The sequence below is a fragment of the Corticium candelabrum genome, chromosome 18 (genome assembly GCF_963422355.1).
Source record: "Corticium candelabrum chromosome 18, ooCorCand1.1, whole genome shotgun sequence".
Lineage (NCBI taxonomy): Eukaryota > Metazoa > Porifera > Homoscleromorpha > Homosclerophorida > Plakinidae > Corticium > Corticium candelabrum.
The window spans coordinates 2,592,284-2,615,967 of record NC_085102.1 but is presented as its reverse complement, the minus strand read 5'-3'; the positions used below and the strand labels follow the sequence as shown (position 1 = coordinate 2,615,967).

The 23,684-nt window shown below is 41.4% G+C and overlaps 4 protein-coding genes across 5 annotated transcripts; all 4 read right to left on the bottom strand.

The window, feature by feature from the left end:
* Nucleotides 1-2,963: 2,963 nt before the first annotated feature.
* LOC134194215 (neurogenic locus notch homolog protein 1-like) lies at nt 2,964-5,275 on the bottom strand. Its single transcript, XM_062663141.1, has 6 exons — nt 4,959-5,275; nt 4,027-4,136; nt 3,804-3,967; nt 3,627-3,740; nt 3,407-3,559; nt 2,964-3,339 (listed from the first exon to the last, which is right to left on the bottom strand). The coding sequence occupies exons 1-6, from the start codon at nt 5,256-5,258 to the stop codon at nt 3,230-3,232; spliced, it is 951 nt and encodes a 316-aa protein (XP_062519125.1). The 5' UTR covers nt 5,259-5,275; the 3' UTR covers nt 2,964-3,229.
* A 4,420-nt stretch (nt 5,276-9,695) lies between these two features.
* On the bottom strand, nt 9,696-11,643 carry LOC134194075 (neurogenic locus notch homolog protein 2-like). 2 transcript variants are annotated; one of them, XM_062662978.1, is made up of 6 exons: nt 11,310-11,643; nt 10,596-10,705; nt 10,381-10,541; nt 10,202-10,315; nt 9,984-10,136; nt 9,696-9,916 (listed from the first exon to the last, which is right to left on the bottom strand). In XM_062662978.1, exons 1-6 carry the CDS (start codon nt 11,607-11,609, stop codon nt 9,819-9,821), a joined length of 936 nt encoding a protein of 311 aa, XP_062518962.1. In that variant the 5' UTR covers nt 11,610-11,643; the 3' UTR covers nt 9,696-9,818. The 2 variants fall into 2 exon arrangements, with proteins under 2 accessions (XP_062518962.1, XP_062518961.1); XM_062662977.1 differs by having other exon boundaries at nt 10,381-10,705.
* Nucleotides 11,644-18,563: 6,920 nt separating this feature from the next.
* On the bottom strand, nt 18,564-19,745 carry LOC134194190 (uncharacterized). Its single transcript, XM_062663115.1, has 3 exons — nt 19,367-19,745; nt 19,217-19,307; nt 18,564-19,152 (listed from the first exon to the last, which is right to left on the bottom strand). The coding sequence occupies exons 1-3, from the start codon at nt 19,649-19,651 to the stop codon at nt 18,731-18,733; spliced, it is 798 nt and encodes a 265-aa protein (XP_062519099.1). The 5' UTR covers nt 19,652-19,745; the 3' UTR covers nt 18,564-18,730.
* Nucleotides 19,746-22,083: 2,338 nt separating this feature from the next.
* Nucleotides 22,084-23,221, bottom strand: LOC134193970 (adhesive plaque matrix protein 2-like). Its single transcript, XM_062662846.1, has 4 exons — nt 22,833-23,221; nt 22,665-22,773; nt 22,508-22,600; nt 22,084-22,450 (listed from the first exon to the last, which is right to left on the bottom strand). The coding sequence occupies exons 1-4, from the start codon at nt 23,109-23,111 to the stop codon at nt 22,251-22,253; spliced, it is 681 nt and encodes a 226-aa protein (XP_062518830.1). The 5' UTR covers nt 23,112-23,221; the 3' UTR covers nt 22,084-22,250.
* Nucleotides 23,222-23,684: the final 463 nt, after the last annotated feature.

The window sequence follows — 23,684 nt, the reverse complement described above, 5'->3', positions numbered from 1 at the left end:
ACCATCGTCGCGAAGAGGCTATAGCATGATAACCGCTGGTTCTAACGCACGTTACACAGGTAGGCATGCACTGTACACGTGGTTTGCGTTATCATAGAGTGTAAAATGGCTCAATGCACATTCAATGCGCATACAATTGACATTTTCTGCAAAGCCGATTGAATGTGGTTTGATGCGCTTCAAGTGTGACGAGGCCTTTAGTTTGTAATATGCTTAGATTTTACATTAATTATACAAACTATGTATAACAGAAAACCGCAAAATCTGTGATGTATAAGTATGTACTCTTGATTTATTGTTTTTAATTGGTATTGCAATTACATAGACGTACAATTTCATGCAATTTCTCTGTTCGGTGTGTGTGTGTGTGTGTGTGTGTGTGTGTGTGTGTGTGTGTGTGTGTGTGTGTGTGTGTGTGTAATCTCTGTGCATAGACGCAGCAACCGTGGGAGCCATAAACCAAGGTCTTCCTTTAATACTGTCCAGATTGTTTAATAATTAAACTATAAATGATATTTTAAAAATTATTTAGGAATGCAGTATTTAAATAAAACGTAAAGCCAATTTTAGTTTCCTCAGTAGCCAGTCTCAAGCCTCTTAGAAAATCTTCTTTGCGCTATCAAGCAATTGTTTGATATTAATTAATTGATTAATAAATAGGCTTGCTAGCCTCGGTGCAAGACCGCTTTAGACGCGTGAGAGGGCGGAGAGGGCGGGTGAGAGAGAAAGCTGGGACAGAAATGCGCTCTTTTTCTTAGGGCCCTCTCACCCGCCCTTCCAGCCTTCTTACGCGCAAAATGCGGCCTGGCACTGAGGTTAAATACGAACGGTAATGAGTTTGAGATGACTGAGTAAGTGAGATTTTTTACTTGCGTAGCTTAATCAGGTGTGGCCTCGGCACAAGACTGGGAGTTCTTCCCAAGACAGCTGTATGGAGCTGAAAGTTTGTATTGATCAATTTAATGTTTATGTCGATCCTAATAAAACTTTTTACGTGCATAGTATATGCTATAATAGTGTCTATCATCAATCACTTAATTAATTATGCAATAATTTCCTACATATAAATTAAAAGCTTAGCTGGAAAGCATTGACAACTGTATAGCAGCGGTTGTTGAAACTTAAAATTACATAATATACTATTGCAGAACAATTGTGGAAATATATTCAATTACTCTAGATAACGTTTACTAAAGTGATAGAAGCAAGGAAAGGCAAATACACAATGCCAATCCTAACTCTACGGAAATGCTGTCTTCAACTGTGTTTTTGCAGGGTACTCTTTACATCTTCTTCTTAATCAGACATATTGAGTTGTTCAGAATTAGTCACTGGGCAGACAATTCGCCGCGGATACTTGATAAAGAACCACTTGATAACATCATCAATGAAAGTAAACTTGACAATTGTAGTGAAAACAGAGTTGTAGGAAGATGTTCACGAGTGGGGAGGGACTGTACCGTAAATTTCATCAAGAGAGAAAAAACCACATTGTTTGCCAAACCGTGAACAAATTTGCAACAGTTACTGGCACAGAAAATTTCAATTCCTACACTGAGCGAGGATATAGCGGTGCTTTAGCTCCCCAAATCCCACGGCTTCCTACGCCTGTGAGAAATAAAGCAGAGTTAGCCCGTTTAGCCGATGTTGGTCCACAAGATAATCATTTAGCCTCCGCAAAGCACCTATGCTTCTCTCACAACAGAAAACGTTGCAACTAAAAGAAGCAGTTGCCAAATACAAGAAGCTACTAACCAATGAGCCAGCTTGATTGCGTCCGAGGGGTCGGGTAGCGTTTCAGGAGTTGCTGATTATTTGAGTTGTAGAACAAGCGTTCCAGCTCTGCTTGACGGAAGTCATCAAACAGCTAATGAGGAAAGCAATTGCTGCAAAACAGGACCCATAGCTCTCTCTCTTAATTAATTGGCTTTCAGAAATGCACCCACAGAAGGAAATGGACTCAAGTCCTACACAACGACTATTCATGCAGCAGAAGAACAAACATATTTTTACCTACTAGGGAGGAACTACTAAAACCACGCGTTGTGAAGCACGTGATTCAACCAACATCTAAGAAAAACGAAAAGAGACACAAGCAAAGGGTTACAACAAAAATGCAAACAACTTACGAAACCTGTAGACGTCAGGGACGTATAGCTAGTATACGTTCATTGTACAACAATTATGTAGGCGGGAAAAGAGAAGAGTCATGAAAGAAAGCCATATAGAGGGCAGGTCGGAGAGCGATCTTACAATGACCGATCAGAGTATGAGATGGTACGATCTATACAGGCGCAACCGAAAACAATTGAAATTAACGAAGAAATCATGCAGCCAGTAGAATGTTTGAGATGAGGACGAAGAATCAGTAGTAAGTAAGCCTAAAATTAGTAAAAGAAGTGGAGAAATCAGCACATGAGGAGCAAGATCTATAAGGTGAAAACAGCATTTATATATACCTTCGAGCAACCAAGTGAAGAAAAGACAGTAACAGTAGAAGGCAATCCAAAGGTCAACCGAAGTAAGATATCTGCGGATATTTAAACAGTACCACGTAACAAGTAATTAGGTTGTGTTGCTAGATAGGAAACTACTTATGTTATGGTAAAGGGATGTTAGGACATACGGGAACTCAGCAGTAGACGACTGGGTACCGGCCGCTGTTATTTGACTAAATCATTGTAGCTGTGTTGCTTAGATAGCGCTTTCTCTTTTGTTGTGGTTATACTCTCTTATAAATCAAGTCATTGATATCTGTAATGTCGTCCATAGTTGTCAGGTGACCTTAGTGACCTAAGAGAACGCTGTGGCATTCCAAATCTTGTCGTGTGCCTCGTTTTCGGTTTAGTTCTCCGTAAGAACGTCATGCACCTTTCACCAAGCTGTTAAGTTTTTGACAAAAGAAAGAGCCACCACAGCGGAAATATCTTGCCTAGCGATGGTTGCGAATTTGTAAAGTGGTTCTCTAGCTATATTTGTTATTGTTACACAAAATACAGATTACAGCGTTCAGTAAACCGTTTGTGGTAACATAAAAAGCTTGTTGTGAAAGACTAGTTGTCAACGAGTTACACAAACACGAGTTACCAATGACCGAGTTCTGGTCTATCTAAACGTCCCGCATACAAAACGCGTATACTTTAGACTTAGTCATGTTTGAAACAAATTCAGTAATCAGACTAACACGTGGAATATATGATATATACTATCCCATTTAGTCACAACGTGCTCATTGGTCTGACAAGAAATCGGACCAACGTATCTTGCAAATGACTCCACCCTTTTCTACATCACAGTCGTAGCCTTTTCCGCATATTCCAGCAGCACACGGATCGGCCACTAGAATCACGTTACATTAGTACGTCAAACAAAACGCATTCACTCTGCATGACTGAGAAATGTTTACCTTCAGGCAAAGATTTAGTACACGCGGGAAAGCAATATGAACTGCAACACTTTTCGCCAACATTACACCGCGAATCGTTGCGACAAGGGTTTGGATCATTACTGCAAATCGCTGCAATATTGTCGTACAATGGGGGACACATACCCGGTCTCTCTACAGTCAAGAAATTGAAAAGAATTGCATATACAAGTTCATCTGACATCAGTCACGTTCAGCTTACCTAAAGGACCACATTCAAATGCAACACTGTGTAGATACGGTGAGACGAAATGGTGACCGATTTCAGAAGGCTTGCATGCGCGTTTCGGTCCACAGTCTACCCCCTTACAAGGATCTGCAGCGCATTAAGAAAGTTATACACAATACAGTGTCTAAATGTTGATTGTTTTGTCTGTACCTTCCGGTTCCGGATCTATACACACAGGAAAATTATCGAAATAGTTTCTACAACATGTTTTGTTTCCCTGACAGTCTTGGTCATCAGTACAGCCGTCTGAAAAAGGATTCCATAAGTGTACTGGAGGTTCCCGTGGATTGTAAGGACAGTCCGGTATTTCTTTTCTAAAGAAATTGAAACTTGTATAGTACAATAAGTCCAAGTTAGACGTAGTAAGCTAAACCGTTTTTGACAACAGCGTCCAGTGAATTCTGGTGGGCATGCGCACTCTTCTTGCACAAGTTCATCTATTGCCTCTGACTCACCGTCGTCCAGCTGATCACCGCTCGCAACCTAGAGATTAGTACAGTACATTTAACTGTAACGTTTTTCTCCTGTAGAATTTTTACTCAGGCACAAATATTAGTGTACGTATAGTTTTCGAACTAAGCTTTAGAATTTATAAAATGGCGCCTTAAAATTTGAAATTACTAGCTTGCATAGTTTGTACTATAATTTATTTATATAATCTTTATTAAAGTGTATGAAATTATTCAAAGATCTGTTTATATTGCAATCAGTAATTCACAGACAAGCCAATTTGTTAACTCAGCTTACTGAATCTAAACAATACACAGACAGTCTGACTGCAGAGCTGGTCAGGCCATGGCCGGACCACTTTTCAAAATGTGTACTCTCGCCAATGGACAACAGGTGCCTAATTCCTGTTTAGAAAATAAACAATTAAATAGAAAATATGTTTGTCAACGACGTTATTGCATTGTCCAACTCAAAGCCTATAACATTTATATTTGACAAGCATCGTTTGATTTCGACCGTATAATCTATTCAAGCTGCACTATGCATGATGCCCTGCTCTTGGTTTTCAAGACAAAATGTCTACGCAGACAAATCATGTGGGCTATTACGTCAAATAGCGCCTTTTAACGCACGTTAGGCCTGGCCGCTTGCAATTTGCTTTCCCAGCCCCTGAAGAAGATCGATAACAGTTATCATCGTGCATGTCAAACTCGATTAACTCCCTATGCATGCCTTAGTAAATTAGAACACTTTTTGGTTGAATAGACAACAGCCTGATCGATCTATTTATCAGATAGGCCAACTTAGAAATTCATACAGAGCTGAGGAAATTGTAGATATAATTGTTTCGCTTACCTGCTGTAGAGATTGAATTTTTGTTCCACCGTTCTCACAGCATAGCGGAACATCCACCAGTACATCTTCCGTCTTTGTCATATTGTAGCATAAATCCGATACTCTCTTTACGTCTCCACCGCAACAGTGATACGTCACCGTGCGGGCAATGATACCGCACACAGCGCTGGATTCACTTGTGTCAACCTTATGACATATTGTCGGTGGTACATTGAACACTGGCTCTGGTACAAAAGTTCGAGCCATTACGACTCCACACACGGAGAAAAGTATCAGATTGAGGAGACCAGAGCGAACCATTCTGCTGCACTGTTATACTCAGCTTTTCCTACCTAGACTGACTAACAACGCTTTGCCTTCGTATTTATCTACTTCGTATAGTCTATCCTATAACCTCTATAGTCTATCCTACATCCACAACAAAACCGCAAACGGAAATCAAGTGTGTGATTATAATTAGCATGTGACCCCAATTGACTGCCCCACTATGCTGCGTCGGATAGTGTACGTACTAGCCTACTGATACTTCCTGCTTTTGCGGTTAGGAGCATCCTCTAAAGAACCACACATTGTTGCGCTGCCTTTCTCCCCCATACTGGAGATCGTATCTTAGCTTCGCGTAGCCATGCAGCCCGTCTACCTATTCGACATCCAGACGGCGGGGGAGTTAGGGTCTGGTACAGTTCCTTTGATGTTTTCGTGCTGACATCTAACCAACTAACGGTGAATACTACAGTAAGAGCAAGCGTTCGTCTAATTAACTTAGAGTAGTGAGGTAACCTTGTCTATTTAATTACTAATGGGAACGCTGTACATTGCGTATGTATTCCAGATCGATCGTCATGTCTTGTTTTCTGTCCTGTTTTCTACACAACGTCATTGTGTCATGAACCTCTCACCAAGCTGGTACGTAAGTGTTTTGGCTAAAGGAAGAGCCACCAGAACGAAAAGATCATGTCGTTCTCATGTAAGCCTATACCTAGAAACCATTGTAACCAACCGTAGCTAAATCCTCCCACTTACAGCCGTGTCTACTAATGAGACCGACAGGATCTTTGATCGACAAGACAGAATACCACAGTGTCCCCATCAGAATAACATTTTAGCTAAAGTTACCCGATCGTTACAAACATATCTACGTAATTACACCGCAGTATTCATGCAACGTTTATCAATAAAGCGGCAACACGAAAACATCAAGTAAAAAAAATCAAATCTCTTCGCCACACACTCTTGCTCCGACATAATGGCAGGTCTTAATAGATATAGTTACAAAATAGACGGCTGCATGTACAATAGTGGCGATACTATAGTTATGGGGTTTGGCCATTTTCAGAATACCGCCCAAAGCGCATTGAATGAGCACTAATGTGCATAGCGCCATTGGCATTTTACACATAATGCGGATTGGCCGTCAAAACGCTTTACATGTGCATTCGCTCAATCCACATACGTATAAGTGGTCTGAATTGGATTAGATGCGCGTTGGCCGCTGCACGTGCACCACGCCTCTTCATGTGGTACAATAGACAGTAGTAGATCTACATTCTCCCTTTATTCTATGCTCAGATGGACGTACTGTAACCAAAGATAGGAAACCATCTTCGCGAAGAGACTACAGCATGATAACCGCTGGTTCTGACGCACGTTACACGGGTAGGCATGTACTGTACATGTGGATTGTGTTATCATAGAGTGTAAAATGGCTCAATACACATTCAACGTGCATACAATTCACATTTTCTGCAAAGCCGATTGAATGTGGTTTAATGAGCTTCAAGTGTGACGAAGCCCTTAGTTTGCAATATGCTTAGATTTTACATTAATTAAACAAACTATGTATAACCGGAAACCGCAAAATCTGCTATGTATACGTATGTACTCTTGATTTATTGTTTTTAATTGGTATTGCAATTACATAGACGTATAATTTTATGTAATTGCTTTGTTTGGTGTGTGTGTGTGTGTGTGTGTGTGTGTGTGTGTGTGTGTGTGTGTGTGTGTGTGTGTGTGTGTGTGTGTGTGTGTGTGTGTGTGTAATCTCTGTACATAGGTGCAGCAACCGTGGGAGCCAGAAACCAAGGTCTTTCTTTAATACTGTCCAGATTGTTTAATGATTAAACTATAAATAATATTTTTATAATTATTTAGGAATGCTGTATTTAAATAAAACGTAAAGCCAACTTTAGTTTCAGCTGTAGCCAATATCAAACCACTTCGAAAATCTACTTTGCGCTATCAAGCAATTGCTTGATATTAATTAATTGATTAATAAATATGCTTACTAGCCTCGGTGCCAGACCGCTTTTGGCACGTGAGAGGTCGAAGAGGGCGGGTGAGAGAGAAAGCTGGGAGAGAAATGCGCTCTCTTTCTTACGGCCCTCTCACCCGCCCTTTCAGCCTTCTTACGCGCAAAATGTGGTCTGGCATTGAGTCTACGTAAGAACGGTAATGAGTTTGATATGACTGAGTAAGTGAGATTTTTTAGTTGAGTAGCTTATGCACGTGCGGCCCCGGCACCAGACTGGCCATGGGAGTGTTTTTCCCAAGACAGCTGTATGAAGCTGAAAGTTTGTATTGATCCATTTAATGTTTATGTCGACCCTAATAAACCGCTTTACATGCATATTATATGCTATAATTGTGCCTATCATCAATCACTTAGTTAATTATGCAATAATTTCCTACATATAAATTAAAAGCTTAGTTGGAAAGCATTGACAACTGTATAGCAGCGGTTGTTGAAACTTAAGATAACATAATATGCTATTGCAGAACAATTGTGGAAACATATTCAATTACTCTAGATAACGTTTACTAAAGTGATAGAAGCAAGGAAAGGCAAAGACACAATGCCAATCCTAACTCTACGGAAATGCTGTCTTTAACTGTGTTTTTGCAGGGTACTCTTTACATCTTCTTCTTAATCAGACATATTGAATTGTTCAGAAATAGTCACTGGGCAGACAATTCGCCGCGGATACTTGATAAAGAACCACTTGATAACATCAATGAAAGTAAACTTGACAATTGTAGTGAAAACAGCGTCGTAGGAAGATGTTCACGAGTGGGGAGGGACTGTACCGTAAATTTCATCAAGAGAGAAAAAACCACATTGTTTGCCAAACCGTGAACAAATTTGCAACAGTTACTGGCACAGAAAATTTCAATTCCTACACTGAGCAAGGATATAGCGGTGCTTTAGCTCCCCAAATCCCACGGCTTCCTACGCCTGTGAGAAATAAAGCAGAGTTAGCCCGTTTAGCCGACGTTGGCCCACAAGATAATTATTTAACCACTGCAAAGCACCTATGTTTCTCTCACAACAGAAAATGTTGCAACCAAAAGCAGCAGTTGCCAAATACAAGGCGCTTCTAACCAATGAGCCAGCTTGATTGCGTCCGAGGGGTTGTTGGGTAGCGTTTCAGGAGTTGCTGATTATTTGAGTTGTAGAACTAGCGTTCCAGCTCTGCTTGACGGAAGTCATCAAACAGCTAATGAGGAAAGCAATTGCTGCAAAACAGGACCCATAGCTCTCTCTCTCTTAATTAATTGACTTTCAGAAATGCACCCACAGAAGGAAATAGACTCAAGTCCTACACAACGACTATTCATGTAGCAGAAGAACAAACATATTGTTACCTACTAGAGAAGAACTACTAAAAACCACACGTTGTGCAGCACGTGATTCAAATAACATCTAAGTAAAACGAACAGAGACACAAGCAAAGGGTTACAACAAAAATGCAAACAACTTACGAAACCTGTAGACGTCAGGGACGTATAGCTAGTATACGTTCATTGTACAACAATTATGTAGGCGGGAAAAGAGAAGAGTCATGAAAGAAAGCTATATAGAGGGCAGGTCGGAGAGCGATGCCAATCAGAGTATGAGATGGTACAATCTATACAGGCGTAACCGAAAACAATTGAAATTAACGAAGAAATCATGCAGCCAGTAGAATTTTTGAGATGAGGACGAAGAATCAGTAGTAAGTAAGCCTAAAATTAGTAAAGAAATGGAGAAATCAGCACATGAGGAGCAAGACCTATAAGGTGAAAACAGCATTTATATATACTTTCGAGCAACCAAGTGAAGAAAAGACAGTAAGAGTAGAAGGCTTTCCAAAAGTCACCGGAAGTAAGATATTTGCCGATTTTTAAAAAGTACCACGTAACAAGTAATTAGGTTGTGTTGCTAGATAGGAAACTACTTATGTTATGGAAAAGGATGTTAGGACATACGGGAACTCAGCAGTGGACGAATGGGTTCGGCCGCTGTTATTTGACTAAATCATTGTAGCTGTGTTGCTTAGATAGTGCTTTCTCTTTTGTTGTGGTTATACTCTCTTATAAATCAAGTCATTGATATCAGTAATGTCGTCCAGAGTTGTCAGGTAACCTTAGTGACCTAAGAGAACGCTGTGGCATTCCAAAGCTTGTCATGTGCCTCGTTTTTGGTTCAGTTCTCTGTAAGAACGTCATGCATCTTTCACCAAGCTGTTAAGTTTTTGACAAAAGAAAGAGCCACCACAGCGGAAAGATCCTGCCTAGCGATGGTTGTGAATTTTGTAAAGTAGTTCTCTAGCTATATTTATGATTGTTACACAAAATACAGATTACAGCGTTCAGTAAACTGCTCGTGGTAACATAAAAAGCTTGTTTTGAAAGACAAGTTGTCAACGAGTTACACAAACACGAGTTGGCAATGACCGAGTACTGGTCTATCTAAACGTCTCGAATACAAAATGCATATACTTTAGACTTAGTTATGTTATGCAACAGATTCAGCAATCAGACTAACACGTGAGATATATAATATATACTATCCCATTTAGTCACAACGTGCTCATTTGTCTGTCAAGAATCGAACCAACGTATCTTGCAAATGACTTCACCCTTTTCTACATCACAGTCGTAGCCTTTTCCGCATATTCCAGCAGCACACGGATCGGCCACTAGAATTACATTACATTAGTTAGTCACACAAAACACATTCACTCTGCATGACTGAGGAGTGTTTACCTTCAGGCAAAGATTTAGTACATTCGTCGGTGCAAAATGACCTGCAGCACTTTTCGCCAACACTGCACCGCGAATCGTCGCGACAAGGGTTTGGATAACCAATGCACCTCCCTGCAATATCGTCGTAGAATGGGGGACACATACCAGGTCTCTCTACAGTCAAGAAATTAAAAAATTGCATAGACAAGTTCATCTGACATCATTCACGTTTAGCTTACCTAAAGGAGCACATTCAAATGCAACACTGCGTATATACGGTGAGACGAAATGATGACCGATTTCAGAAGGCTTGCATGCACGTTTCGGTCCGCAGTCTACACCCTTACAAGGATCTGCAGCACATTAAACGAAAGTTAAGCACAATACAGTATCTTAGTGTTGATTGTTTTCTCTATACCTTCCGGTTTAGGGTCCATACACACAGGAAAACCGTGATAACTTATACAACATGTTTTGTTTCCCTGACAGTCTTGGTCATCAGTACAGCCATTTGAAAAGGGATTCGGCACCATTAGTGGAACATCTCTTGAATTGGAAGGACAGGTCGGTATTTCTTTTCTAAAGAAATTGTGACTTAGATAGTATAACAAACGTAGACGTAGTAAGCTAAACCGTTTTTCACAACAGCGTCCAGTAAAATTGGGTGGGCATGCGCACTTTTCCGACACAGGCTCATCCATTGTTTCTGACTCACCGTCGTCAAGCTGATCACCGCTCGCAACCTGGAGATTAATACAGCACACTTAATTAACTGTAACTTTTCCCTTCTTTTGAATTTTTGTCAAGAACAAAAATTTAGAGTACGTATAGTTCTCTAATAGAAATCCTAAGCCAAAAATTTGATAAGAATGCCTATTAATAAGTCTTAGTTCTGACAAGCATGCATCAAAATGACGCCATAAATTTAATGTAGTAGCTTGTATAGTTGGTACTATAAGCTATTTATAAAATGTTTATTAAAGTATACAAAACGATTAGAGATTTATTTCTAGTGCAATCAGTAATTTACAGAAAAGCCAGTTTGCTAACTCAGTTTACTCAATTTAGACAATACAAGGACGGCGGAGCCGGTCAGGTTGGTCGAGCCATGAATGCATGTCCAGACCAATTTTCAAATAGTGTACTTTCGCCACAGTTGAATCCAGGCACCTATTTATTTCAATAGAAAATATATTTATCAAAGACGTTAATGCATGATCAAACTCAAAGCCTAGAGAACCCTAAATTTGACAAGCACCATTTTGATCCCTATCGTATAAAATACTGTAGCTACGACTTACAAATACCTACAGAGCTGAAGAAATTATATATAATTTTTTCTCTTACCTGCCGTGAACATTGAATTTTTGTTCCACCGTTCTCACAACGCAGTGGAACATCCACCAGTACATCTTCCGTCTTTGTCATATTGTAGCATAAATCCGATACTCTCTTTACGTCTCCACCGCAACAGTGATACGTCATCGTGCGCGCAAAGATCCCGCACACAACGCTGGATTCATTTGTGTCAACCGGACGACATATTGCTGGTAGTCTAGTGAACTCTGGCTCTGGTACAAAAGTTCGAGACATCACGACTCCACACACGGAGAAAAGTATCAGATTGAGGAGACTAGAGAGAACCATTCTGCTACACTGCTATACTCAGCTTCTCCTAGCTAGACTGATTAACAGCGCTTCTGCCTCCGTATTTATATACCCCGTATAGTCTATCCTATATCCTCTATAGTCTGTCTTACATCCACAACAAAACCACAAAACGGAAATCATGTGTATTGTTTTAGTTAGCATGTGATCAACGCAGGGATGGTGTACATTCACACCCCAAGCACCTGCTCCCCCACTTACATTAGCGGCTAGATATGGGCATGGCCTAACCACACAATGCTGCGTCGGATGGTGTACCTCTAGACTACGCCTAATGCTTTTGCGGTTTTTGAGTATCCTCTACAAAAACCACACAATGTTGCGCTGCTTTCTCCGCCATACAACAGATCGTATCCTAACCATGTAGCAGTGTATTAGCACCTCCATCTTCTCGACATCCAGACGGCGGGGGAGGATCTGATACAGTTTCTTTGATATTTTTGTGTTGCCATTAACCAACTAGCGGTGAATACTGAGTTGAGAGCAAGCGGTCGTAACTAGACTAATGTAGTCAGGTTTAAATCATTTTCTTTATATATTAAAATTACTGCTGGGAACGCTGTACATGGCGAAATTCCAGAGCTATCGTCATGTCTTGTTTTCGTCATGGTGTCATATGTAACTTTCACCTAGCTGGTAAGCGTCTTTCACCAAGATCTTGCAATAATTCTGTACATATTGTTCAATAATTAAACTATAAATACTATTTATTAAATTTTTAATAATGCAGTATTTTAATAAAACGTTAAAGCCAATTTCAGTTTCCGCTTTAGCGAATGTCAACATATTAGAAAATGCACATTGCGTTATCAAACAAGTGTCTGATATTAATTAATTCATTAATAAATATGCTTACTAGCCTCAGTGCCAGACAGCTTTTGGCACGTGAGTGGTCGGAGAAGGCACGTGAGAGAGAGCTGGGAGAGAAATGCGCTCTTTTTCTCCCACTGTTACATGCAGTGATATGTGTTTCCCCGGGTTACAAGTTTTCCCGCACGTACATCTCTAGTGTTTTGTTTGTCCCTTTCCCTCTCCCCTCCCTCGCAGACATACCACTGGTCTGTCTACATCAAAGACACGACAGAGCGCATGCTCCAAACGTTTAAAATTGGCGCGCTCTATGGATAAGAAACAATATGAGAGACTTGTCGCGTATATAGTCAATGGAGAGTATCCAGACGAACTAACGAAATCAAAGAAGTTTGTACTGAGTATGTAGTATGTTTTACAGTACAGTACACTTATCATTACTTTAATATTAGTTCTGTGCTGTGTGTGTGTGTGTGTGTGTGTGTGTGTGTGTGTGTGTGTGTGTGTGTGTGTGTATGTGTGTGTGTGTGTGTGTGTGTGTGTGTGTGTGTGTGTGTGTGTTGTGTGTGTGTGTGTGTGTGTGCGTCCGTGTGCGCGCGTGTGTGTGTGTGTGTGTGTGTGTGTGTGTGTGTGTGTGTGTGTGTGTGTGTGTGTGTGTGTGTGTGTGTGTGTGTGTGTGTGTGTGTGTGTGTGTGTGTGTGTGTAGAACAACGACGATATTTACTGATGTATTAGCGGAGGCACACAAAACACTAGGGATATGTGTGTGGAGAAACTTGTAGCCCGGGGAAACACATATTACTGTAACACCGCCCTCTCACCCGCTCTTCCCGCCCTCTCACGTGCAAAAAGTGGTCTGGCATCGAGACTATATGCTTGCAAACTGTTTAAATTAAAATTAGTTTTAGTCAAAGTTGTCTTCCGTTTTAACCCAATTCTAGCATTGAGCGGTTGACCACTTGAAGCACGTTGCATTGTGTTCGAGACACAAACTTGAGAGCATCCACATTCTCACTTGCTAATGTTTACGTACGCTTTCCTACACTCACGTCCGCACGGTATATTACAGCATTTCCAACCAGCACGACACTGCGAGTCGTTATCACAGAGAAAGTTCGAAAACGGGCACGGTCGCCTTTCAGCAGAGGGACAAGCCCCCGGTCTCACTAAAATAAAAATTATACAAAAATGTGGATAAGTTAGTAAGATTTAGCTTACCAAGTGGTGCACACTCGACTCCTAGACTCTTTTGATAAGATGAAGAGATTGAAATACGACTACTGGGAGAAATAGAGATGGAATTGTAAGGAGAACGTTTACAGGCCCGGTCTGGTCCACAGTCTACACGTTGACAAGGATCTACAGCAAGAGTACATAGAATGTACTTAATTACATATATTGTATATTGTTTTGATTTTACGCTCAGAGTCGGGGTTGGCACAGACGTGGCCATTAAATCTGCAACAACATTTTTTCTTTCCTTCACAGTCGACGTCACTCTTACACTGTTGCCTGGAAGAATACTGAAAGTACCTCTCGGGCAATCCACACGTGCCTGGCTTTTCTACGAAACAAAAGCATAAATAGCATAGAATATTGTATTTTGTACGCGTTTTATAGTAAACTATATGCAACTATTGTCTAGCCTCTGCTTTCACAGCAGCTTCCGGTGAATTCAGGTGGACATTGGCACGTTTCTTCTAGTGACTCGTAGTCATTGAGAGGTTCCAGCTTGACGTATGCACCACTAGCACTGCCAGCCTGTGTACGCAAGCACATTTTGTAGTTATCGACATTCATGCATTTATACTCATGACTTACTTAATGCAATAGCAATGTTAATGTGCAAGGTCTTTTTATAGAAAGTTAGTTGTGCATCAGTGGTGGATCTAGAGGGTGGCGAAGCATGTGTCCTCTTGTTTTCGAGCCAAATGTAGTCAATAGAGAAGATTTACGATTATATAGTTAATTGTATGGTGGTTAATATAAATTATTTTTCAAGCAAAAGGATTTTCTTTAGTCTGGCATTGCATTAATATATATATATATATATATATATATAAATATTAATTGATTTCCTATGGGTGTGCAGTAACCTACTTGTTTCATTTGTTTTATTTACTTATTTTATTTATTTTATTTTAATTATTTAGTCATTTTATTTATTGTTTTATTTGGTTAATTAAATGTATTAGTAATAAATTATTAATTCTGCTTTCTGTCTTTTCAGGAGGTCACGTTGTTGGGAGCATATAGTGCGCCTCTCTTCAGAGATGGCACTGCAACAGTGTTTAACGGTGTTAAACCTATATTCAAACAATTGTATCTGTCTCAGATACTTTTCTGAGTGATTAGCCTAAACAACTCAAAATGAGTAGGATAATGATGTCTAGCTAGACATGGTGTGACGAACGTTGAGCCTTACGAAATAGTGTACCTTTATAGATAAAGCGTTGAATTCTTACCTTTCTGAGACATCCACTGGTCTTGTCTTCACGTCGTCTCTTGTCGTACGGCCCGCCTATTATTAAAGGTCTGGTCACGGAGAGTGGTGAAATCCCGGATGTACCCTCGCTCGACGGCTAGGATCCGGGACATCGTCCGGGATCCGCACCACACAACCCTTCATCGTGAGGCGTCCTTGACAGTATAAGGTTCTGGGCGGCATAGGGTGAAAAACAGAACGGCATGTTGCTCGGTCGGAAGCTAGACTGATGTATATAGCTGCGCGTGCGTTGCCTTCCATCTTGGGAGCGCTGCGTGCACTGCACATGCTTCGCACCTTCAAAGCGGGGGAGATCTTTCTCGGTCTACTATCAACGTACCCGTATATTACGTATGTTACAGTTTCTGCGCGGTCAGTGCCGTTTGCGCAAGGAGAATTCAACTGTACTTAAACTCTATGTACAAGAAGAGCGCGATTGCTTCCAACACGGAGAGCTCTACATCTAAAAAAGTATTTTTCCGTATGTATTACAAAACTAGAGACACAATAAAAAAGTTTTAAAAAAAGGAAATTCTTTTTTCAGAGACCCTTGTGTGCTAGGCTAGGTGTACTGAACAGTCGCTGCACTCGTATAATGGCAAATGCTAAATAATTAGCATTAAAGATTGTTAGAAAGGGGACGGAAACATTGACAGGCACGTGGGATTGTCAACATCTGGCACGCTAACTAGTGGCTTAGAAAGATGATTATGGCAAGTGGGCCAAATCTATTAATTTAAATTTAACGTCCAATATTTGAATAATTACTACTGCCTTACAGGAAACCAGCAAATAATACTGATGACGTCAAGCTTCAAAATCAACGGAGGACCTCCACAGTTCCTACGCCACTGCTACCTGACACCAGCGATAACAAAGAGCACATGCACTGCATTCCGTCCGTCTAATGACAGACTAAGCATGCACGCCTTGGATTAATTAATTAATTAATTAATGATACTAATGGTCTTACTTCCAAAGTATTTGGAACTTTTACTCCACCGTTCTCACAGCGCAGTGGAGCATCCACCCGCACATCTTCTCTTATCTTCATATCGTAGCATTCGGACGATCCATCCTCGTCTCCATCACAACAATGATACGTCACTGTACACGAAACGATCCCGCAAACTGCCATAGAAGTATTGCCACATTTTCGATCGATCTCTAAACAGTCTGGCGCTTTCTCATTAATTTCTGCTTCACTTCGTGCTGTCGTCGCTCCAAGCACAAAAAGTTGCATTAGAACCAAGAGACCACAACGAGACATCTTTCTTGTAATCGTGTGAGGCTCTGTCGCTAGACTGATCTTCACTGCATGCCACTTGGTTTTATATCCTCTTGTAAATTTTGCTAGATCGCGGTATTTGGCAATACATAAAACCGCAAACGCGAACTGTAACCGCGTGGAGCACTTCCTAATATGATTTGATACCACCACGCCAACTATAATTGATTACGTTTCTCGAGTTGATCGCACGGTGCAACTCAGGCGACTCTTGATAACGTAAACGACAACATGTGAAGTCGAATAAAATATCTATGTAAATATTAGCACACAAGTACACAGGAATTACGTAGGTTCTAAAGTGTTACTTGGGAAGTGGATACGAAAAGTTCGAAGGGAAAACATGTATTAAAATAAGAAAAATTGAAACTAGACAGATAAGCAAAAAATGCTAGATCCCCGGCTGCTAGCCAAGCTATGTTACAAAGATGCCTATATCATGGACATGGTCGGGTAGTCTCGCATAGCCAGGGAAAGGGTCTGGCTACGCGAGACTAGTGGTCGGGTGAGTCTAGATGACCCATTTACATAGGTCATGTGTGCAGGTCATATGCAGGTGTTAGACAGGAGTTAGAAACCGCTGCGATGGCGAAGGTCATATATGTTTACTAGACTCGCTGCCATGGTGTAACTGCATACATTGTTGTCTTTACGCCTAGACAACTGCACATGTAGCTTGAAACGTTTCCTTTTCCCGGCGGAGACAGGCAGCTCAGATAGTCCAGATGCTGCACGTGGCAAGAGTAAGCCCAACATGTTGATATCATGGACACCTTCCTCTTCTTCCATGTAGTGGTGCACCTAACTAAACACAAGACACTATACAAACGGGCTAGCGTCACGGTAAGCAGTCATCATCTGTCACTACCAGTTGCTGTTTAGTCAAGTACAGATACACTGAGCAGTTGGAAAAGGTCTATGGGCTGGGTAGCAATGCACAGGATTCGGACAGTCCAACAACTACTACAGAGACACAACGTGGTCGTATCATCACGACAAAACTAGTAAGGATTACAGTGGTAATTGAATCTACTTGGTCGGCTCTACAGGATATAGTCATAATATTCTAGTAGACATCTTTCGTCTGTCCTGATGAGGCAAGCCATCTTATTCTAGGCATGCATGCATGGCCGTAAGCCTGTATGCCATACGCCCTTACTACACATGGCATAAGCATCTGCATGGACTGTGCTTCTTCAATTACCTAAGTTAAATCCGTCTACCAAAAAATTGTAATAGCCATGCATGGTGCTCTTACTAGTCACGTGAGTTTGCATGCCACAACAAGAAGCATTACTCACGTTTCGCAACGCTGTTTCCTGTACAGGGATTGCACCTGTGCCGAGATTGTATTTTACAGTCTGCCCATGCTCAGCAACTGTTGGTGTTCCGAAGTCAACATCAAGCGTGCTGAGATTGTTCCCAATTTCAGGAATCGTTATGTTGACCGCATTAGTTTTTAGCATGGAAAATATTACGTCCTACTTAGCACTCACACACACACACACACACACACACACACACACACACACACACACACACACACACACACACACACACACACACACACACACACACACAAGCACACACACACACAACAAACACACACGCGCGTGCGCACTAACGCACGCACGCACGCACACATTAGAGGTGCATGTTTGCACTCAAATATCATTCCTAGTTTGTAAAGTCGATGCATGATTTCAAGCAAAGCGCTAGAATTAGTGATAGTATCGTACAGAGCAGTTTCAGCACGTATACGTATATACGCAAACTCAGCAAGCTTGCATGGCTGCAAGTTTTATATAATTTAAGCATGCGCAGTACGTTTACAATCACATGTATTATATTGTAGTACGTGACCCATGTATTAAACGATGATATTAATCATTTTTACACGATTAATAAAAAGTAAAATTTTGGAACAGAAGTATGTATATAGACATAGTTTAAAGTAATTCATTTAATTAACGGTCACGTTATACCCCAAAAAAGTAGAGACAAGGTCGAACTTGTCTTAATCAACTCAATCAGTTTGGTACATGAATGCATGTCTGTTGCCTATAACTCCTACCGTTTTTGAACCATAGGTTGAAAAATAAAAAAATTGAAATCTTAGTAGGTAGAGTAGTGCAGGCCGATCACGTGACGTACGCGTAAAAACGTGACCAGAATTAAAGTCCCGTCTGTTTAGATGCCGCGAACACTGTACACATTGTACTTCTTCATTGATTTAACTTAATTGAGAAGCAACGTAGCGCCTATAGCTATTTTCGTCTCTGATCATAGGCTATTATAGGCTACTAATTCGAGGGAGTCATAGCTGTGGAAACTGAGGTGGGAACACAGATTCAGTCGTTAGACTATATTAGAAACAGATCACAGCACAACACATCTAGTTGTAGAAAATCTCCACACCACTAAAACTTACACTTATATATCAAGTATAGTGCAGTTGTTAGACGTCCATAGGCCATTAGTTGTAACCCTCGTCTTCTTCAACCAGTGATTAGTGTTCTAGTATATTGTCGCAGGTTCATCAGTAACAGCTTCTTCTGTTGTACTGTCGGTAGAGATGTCAGGATTCCCGGTTTTGTATACAAAAGATGTGGCTTCCAATTCAATATTATCTCCTCTTGTACTGTCGGTAAAGACAGCATCTTCTGTTGTAAACACAGTATCTTCTGTTTTAAACATAGTATCTTCTGTTGTACTGTCGGTAGAGATGTCAGGATTCCCGGTTTCGTATACAAAAGATTTGGCTTCCAATTCGATATTATCTCCTCTTGTACTGTCGGTAAAGACAGCATCTTCTGTTGTAAACACAGTATCTTCTGTTTTAAACATAGTATCTTCTGTTGTACTATCGGTCTCGTGAAAGAAGTCCGACGGCCTTGACGTTTCAAACAAAACATTGGTAGGTGCCTCAGTATTGTGACCTGCAGCAGTTAAAAAATCAAAATGCATTCTACAAGTTACTCACAGACACACGCTCAATCTCACTTTGACAGCAAGCACCGGAGTAACCGGTCGGGCATGCGCACTTTAGCGTGGGGTCATCACAGAGAGACTTGTGACCGTGATGTCTGTCTTGCTAAAACAACATCACTATATCAAAACGTCACGTAGCCAATGAGCTTTCCATACACTTACCGTACGAAGCAGTGTTCCATTGTTCTTGCAGACAAACGGTAGACATCGCTGCCGGAATTTCAGTTCGTGTTTACAGAAGAGACGAAAGTAGGAAAAAAATTTGTGGCAACATTCAGATTTAATGGGGCAGTGGCCTTTTCCGCAGACGTCGAAGCAGTTGCGGGATACCAGCTCATCGCAATCGTTGGGTTTCCAAAACTTGTGAAGAAGACTCTTGATATTGAACGCCATTGTGGTTCCGAACACACAGAACAGTAGCACGCAAAATAAGGTCAGACGAGCCATCGTGCACTTTATCGACAGTTGAAATTCGCTCTCGACCGTGTAGATAGTCACTGGAGTGTTGACAGTAGCGAGAGCCAGACGCACTGAGTCGTTCGGGTTGATCTGCTGGTTTTATACGATGAGGCTCATTGTTCCATTTGCGGTCGATGACATATGGACAACGACCATCCATAGTGATTAATCAGAATGCAGCAAACAAGGGACGCTTTGTCTAGCTAGTGTACCAGTCGCCGAGGCCGGCGCGCACGCCTACGCGTAACTCATGACCTCACTTACCACCGCCACTTTGTCGTTCTGTTGTTGTGAATGCAAGCAAAGGATATGACTTCAGATTCGATGACGAAAGCAAGCGAGAGGTTAACGTCACGAACTGTTTCATTGATGTATATGCGTTTCAATGACGTCATTGATCTCGTGACAGGAAGTGACGTTTGTTCATATTGACCCTAGTAGCGATTGCGATTGCTGAGGGTACTAGTGCATACACACACACACACACACACACACACACACACACACACACACACACACACACACACACACACACACACACACACACACACACACACACACACACACACACACACACACACACACACATTAGAGGTGCATGTTTACACTCAAATATCAATCCTAGCTTGTAAAGTCGATGTATGATTTCAAGCTAAGCTCTAAAATTACAGCTACGAAAGTGGTATTATAGCCACGTCCCAAAACTCTCTCACGCTAGTCTTGTCCGGTGCCCGTATGACAATCCCAGCTGCGAGAGAGAGTATCATCCCGCCCACTTCTTGCCATATCTGCTTACTAACTGCTATAACTGGACCACTAAGTGTCACCCCAACGTCATCAACTGTCACCCCCAAACGTCATCAATCGTCTCGTATCTTCAAAATCAAAATAGCGTTAGAACTAATCCATTATGCGTACCACACGGGATACTACGACCATTGTTTGGTGTTTGTGGCATATCCAGCAGTTGCAGCCAACTGAAGCATGTTGAAAAGGTAAGTCTATGGAGTGTTGGAGACGGGTGTCGTGTAGACTTGCAGTCTGAGATCTACTATTGGCAGAGTAATGACCTTCTACATAGTTCTAACGTGCATCTATTATGTGGCCATTACTGTTTGCGCTCAGACTAGACTCTGCAGCAAAAAGCGCGCAATGACAAGAGAAGCTAGGGGTTGATCTTGACATGAGACTACCGTCTAGCCTTCGAAGAGTATTCAAGTATGAAAACTACATCTTTTCGCGAAAGAATAGCGCTGGAAGCTTCTAGTTGACCCTCCAGACAGTAGTTTCATGTCAAGATCAACCTCTTCTCTTGTCACTGCGCGCTTTATGCTACAGAGTCTAGTCTGCCCGCAAACGCTAATGGCCGCAAGTAAACTACGTAGAAGGTCATCACTCCGCCAATTGTAGATCTCAGACTTCAAGCCTAGGCGACACCCGTCATCAACACTGCATACTCTATAGACTTACCATTTCAACATGCTTCAGTTGTCTACAAGTGCTGGATATGCCACACAATGATTATGGCATCCCGTGTGGTACGTTTATTGGATTATTTCTAACGCTAATTTTATTTTGAATACGAGACACTTGAAGACGTTGAGGGGGTAACAGTTGATGACGTTGGGGGTGACACTTGGTGGTCCACTTATAGCAGTTGAGATATGACAAAGTAGGTGGGATACTCTCTTGCGCTTGGAATTTTTATACGGGCACCGGACAAGACTAGCGCGAGAGAGTCTGGGGACGAGGCTAATGTTATCGTACAGAGCAATTTCAGCACGTATACGTATATACACAAATTCAGAAAGCTTGCATGGCTGCAATTTTTACGTAATTTGCGCAAGCACAGCACGTTTACAATCACATGTATTAGATAAACGTTTACATTTGTAGTACGCGACACATGTGTCAAACGTTGACATAAATCATTTGTTACATGATTAGTAAAACAAAAATTTCAAAACATAAATATGTATATAGACATAGTTTAACGTAATTTACTTAATTAACGGTCACGTTATACCTAAAAAATAGAGACAAAGTCAAAATCGTCTTAATTAACTAAATCAATTTGGTACATTAATGCATGTGTGGTGCCTATAGCTCCTGCTGCTTTAAACTGTTGGTTGCAAAATAAAAAATGAATCGAAATCTTACTACCAACGCGTGAAACGCTAGGTAAATAGTGTAGGCCGATCACGTGACATATGCGTAAAAACGTGACCAAATAAAGTCCCGCATGTATATTATGCTTGATGGCACGCGAACACTGCACATTGTGCTTCTTCATTGATTTAACTTAATTGAGAAGTAACGCAGTGCCTATAACTATTTTCGTTTCACTTTTCGATCATAGGCTATGATAGGCTCCTAATTCGAGAGAATCATAGTTGTGGAAACAAAGGTGGAAACACAGATTTAGTCGCCACACTATATTAGAAACAGATCACAGCACAACACATCTAGTCGTAGAAAATCTCAACACCACTAACACCTACACTTATTTATCAAGTACCATGCAGTTGCTAGACGTTCATAGGTCATTAGTAGTAACCATCGTCTTCTTCAACCAGTGATTAGTGTTCTAGTATATTGCTGAAGGTTCATCAGTAGCAACTTCTTCTGCTGTACTGTCGGTAGAGATGTAAGAATCCTCGTTTACGTCTACAAAAGGTGTGGCTTCCAATTCGATATTATCTTCTCTTGTACCTTCAGTAACAATGTCAGGATTGACAGTCTCGTGGAAGTAGGTAGGTGCCTCAGTATTGTTGATACTTGCTCGACCTAATAATTTATATCAACCATAAGATTACGTCTAGCTGTGTAGGCGACCGGTCAAACCTGCTGATTTGCATACTGCACGCCCGTATATCACAACGCATTTGCCAACACTGCACGTCGTCTTAGCGCACGGGTTCGTGTGATTGGTACGACCTGCAGCAGTTAAAAAATCAAAACATATTCCACAATTTTATCACAGACACACGCGCAATCTCACTTTGACAGCAAGCACCGGAATAACCGGTCGGGCATGCGCACTTTAGCTTGGGCTCATTACAGAGAGACAACTTGCGATGATGGTAGCCGTGGCCGTGATGGCTAGCTTGCTAAATCAACATCAGCATATGAAAACGTCACATAGCCAACGAGCTTTCCATACACATACCGTACGAAACAGTGTTCCATTGTTTTTGCAAACAAACGGTAGACATAGACGCTGCAATTCCTGTTTGTCTTCACAGAAGGTATCAAAGAAGGAAAAAATTCTATGGCAACATTTATATCGATTGAGGCAGTGGCCTTTTCCGCAGATGTCGAAGCAGTTTGCGGGATATACCTCAACACAATGGTTGGGTTTCCAAATGAAGTGAAACGGATTCTTGATGGCCATTGTAGTTCCGAACACACAGAACAGTAGCACGCAGAATACGGTCAGACGAGCCATCGTGTACTTTATCGACCGCTGAAATTCGCTCTCGACCGTGTAGATAGTCACTGGAGTGTTGACAGAAGCTAGAGCCAGACGCACTGAGTCGTTCGGGTTGATCTGCTGGTTTTATACGATGAGGCTCATTGTTCCATTTGCGGTTGATGACACGTGAACACTAACCATCCATAGGGACTAACCAGAGTGCAGCAAACAATGGACGCTTTGTCTAGTGTTCCGGTCGCCGTTTTCGGCGCAAACGCCTACGCCACACTTACCACCGCCACAACGTCGTTCCGTTGTTGTGGGTGCAAACAAAGGATATGACCTTAGATTCAATGAAGAAAGCGAGCGAGGGGTTGGCGTCGCTACCTGTTCCATTGATACGGTGACCTAAACGTCATCACACGTCACGTAAACGTCGTAAAACGCTGGTCCTACTGTACGAGAATAGCGGCCCTGTTTCTGATCGTTGGTACAGGTCAATGCACACGTTACAACTGCGATTTTGACATGAACGAACTTCTGTCTCTTTGCGCACCTTTCCAGCAGCAACATGCACTGATGTATTAAAAAGGGCGCCAGTTTTCG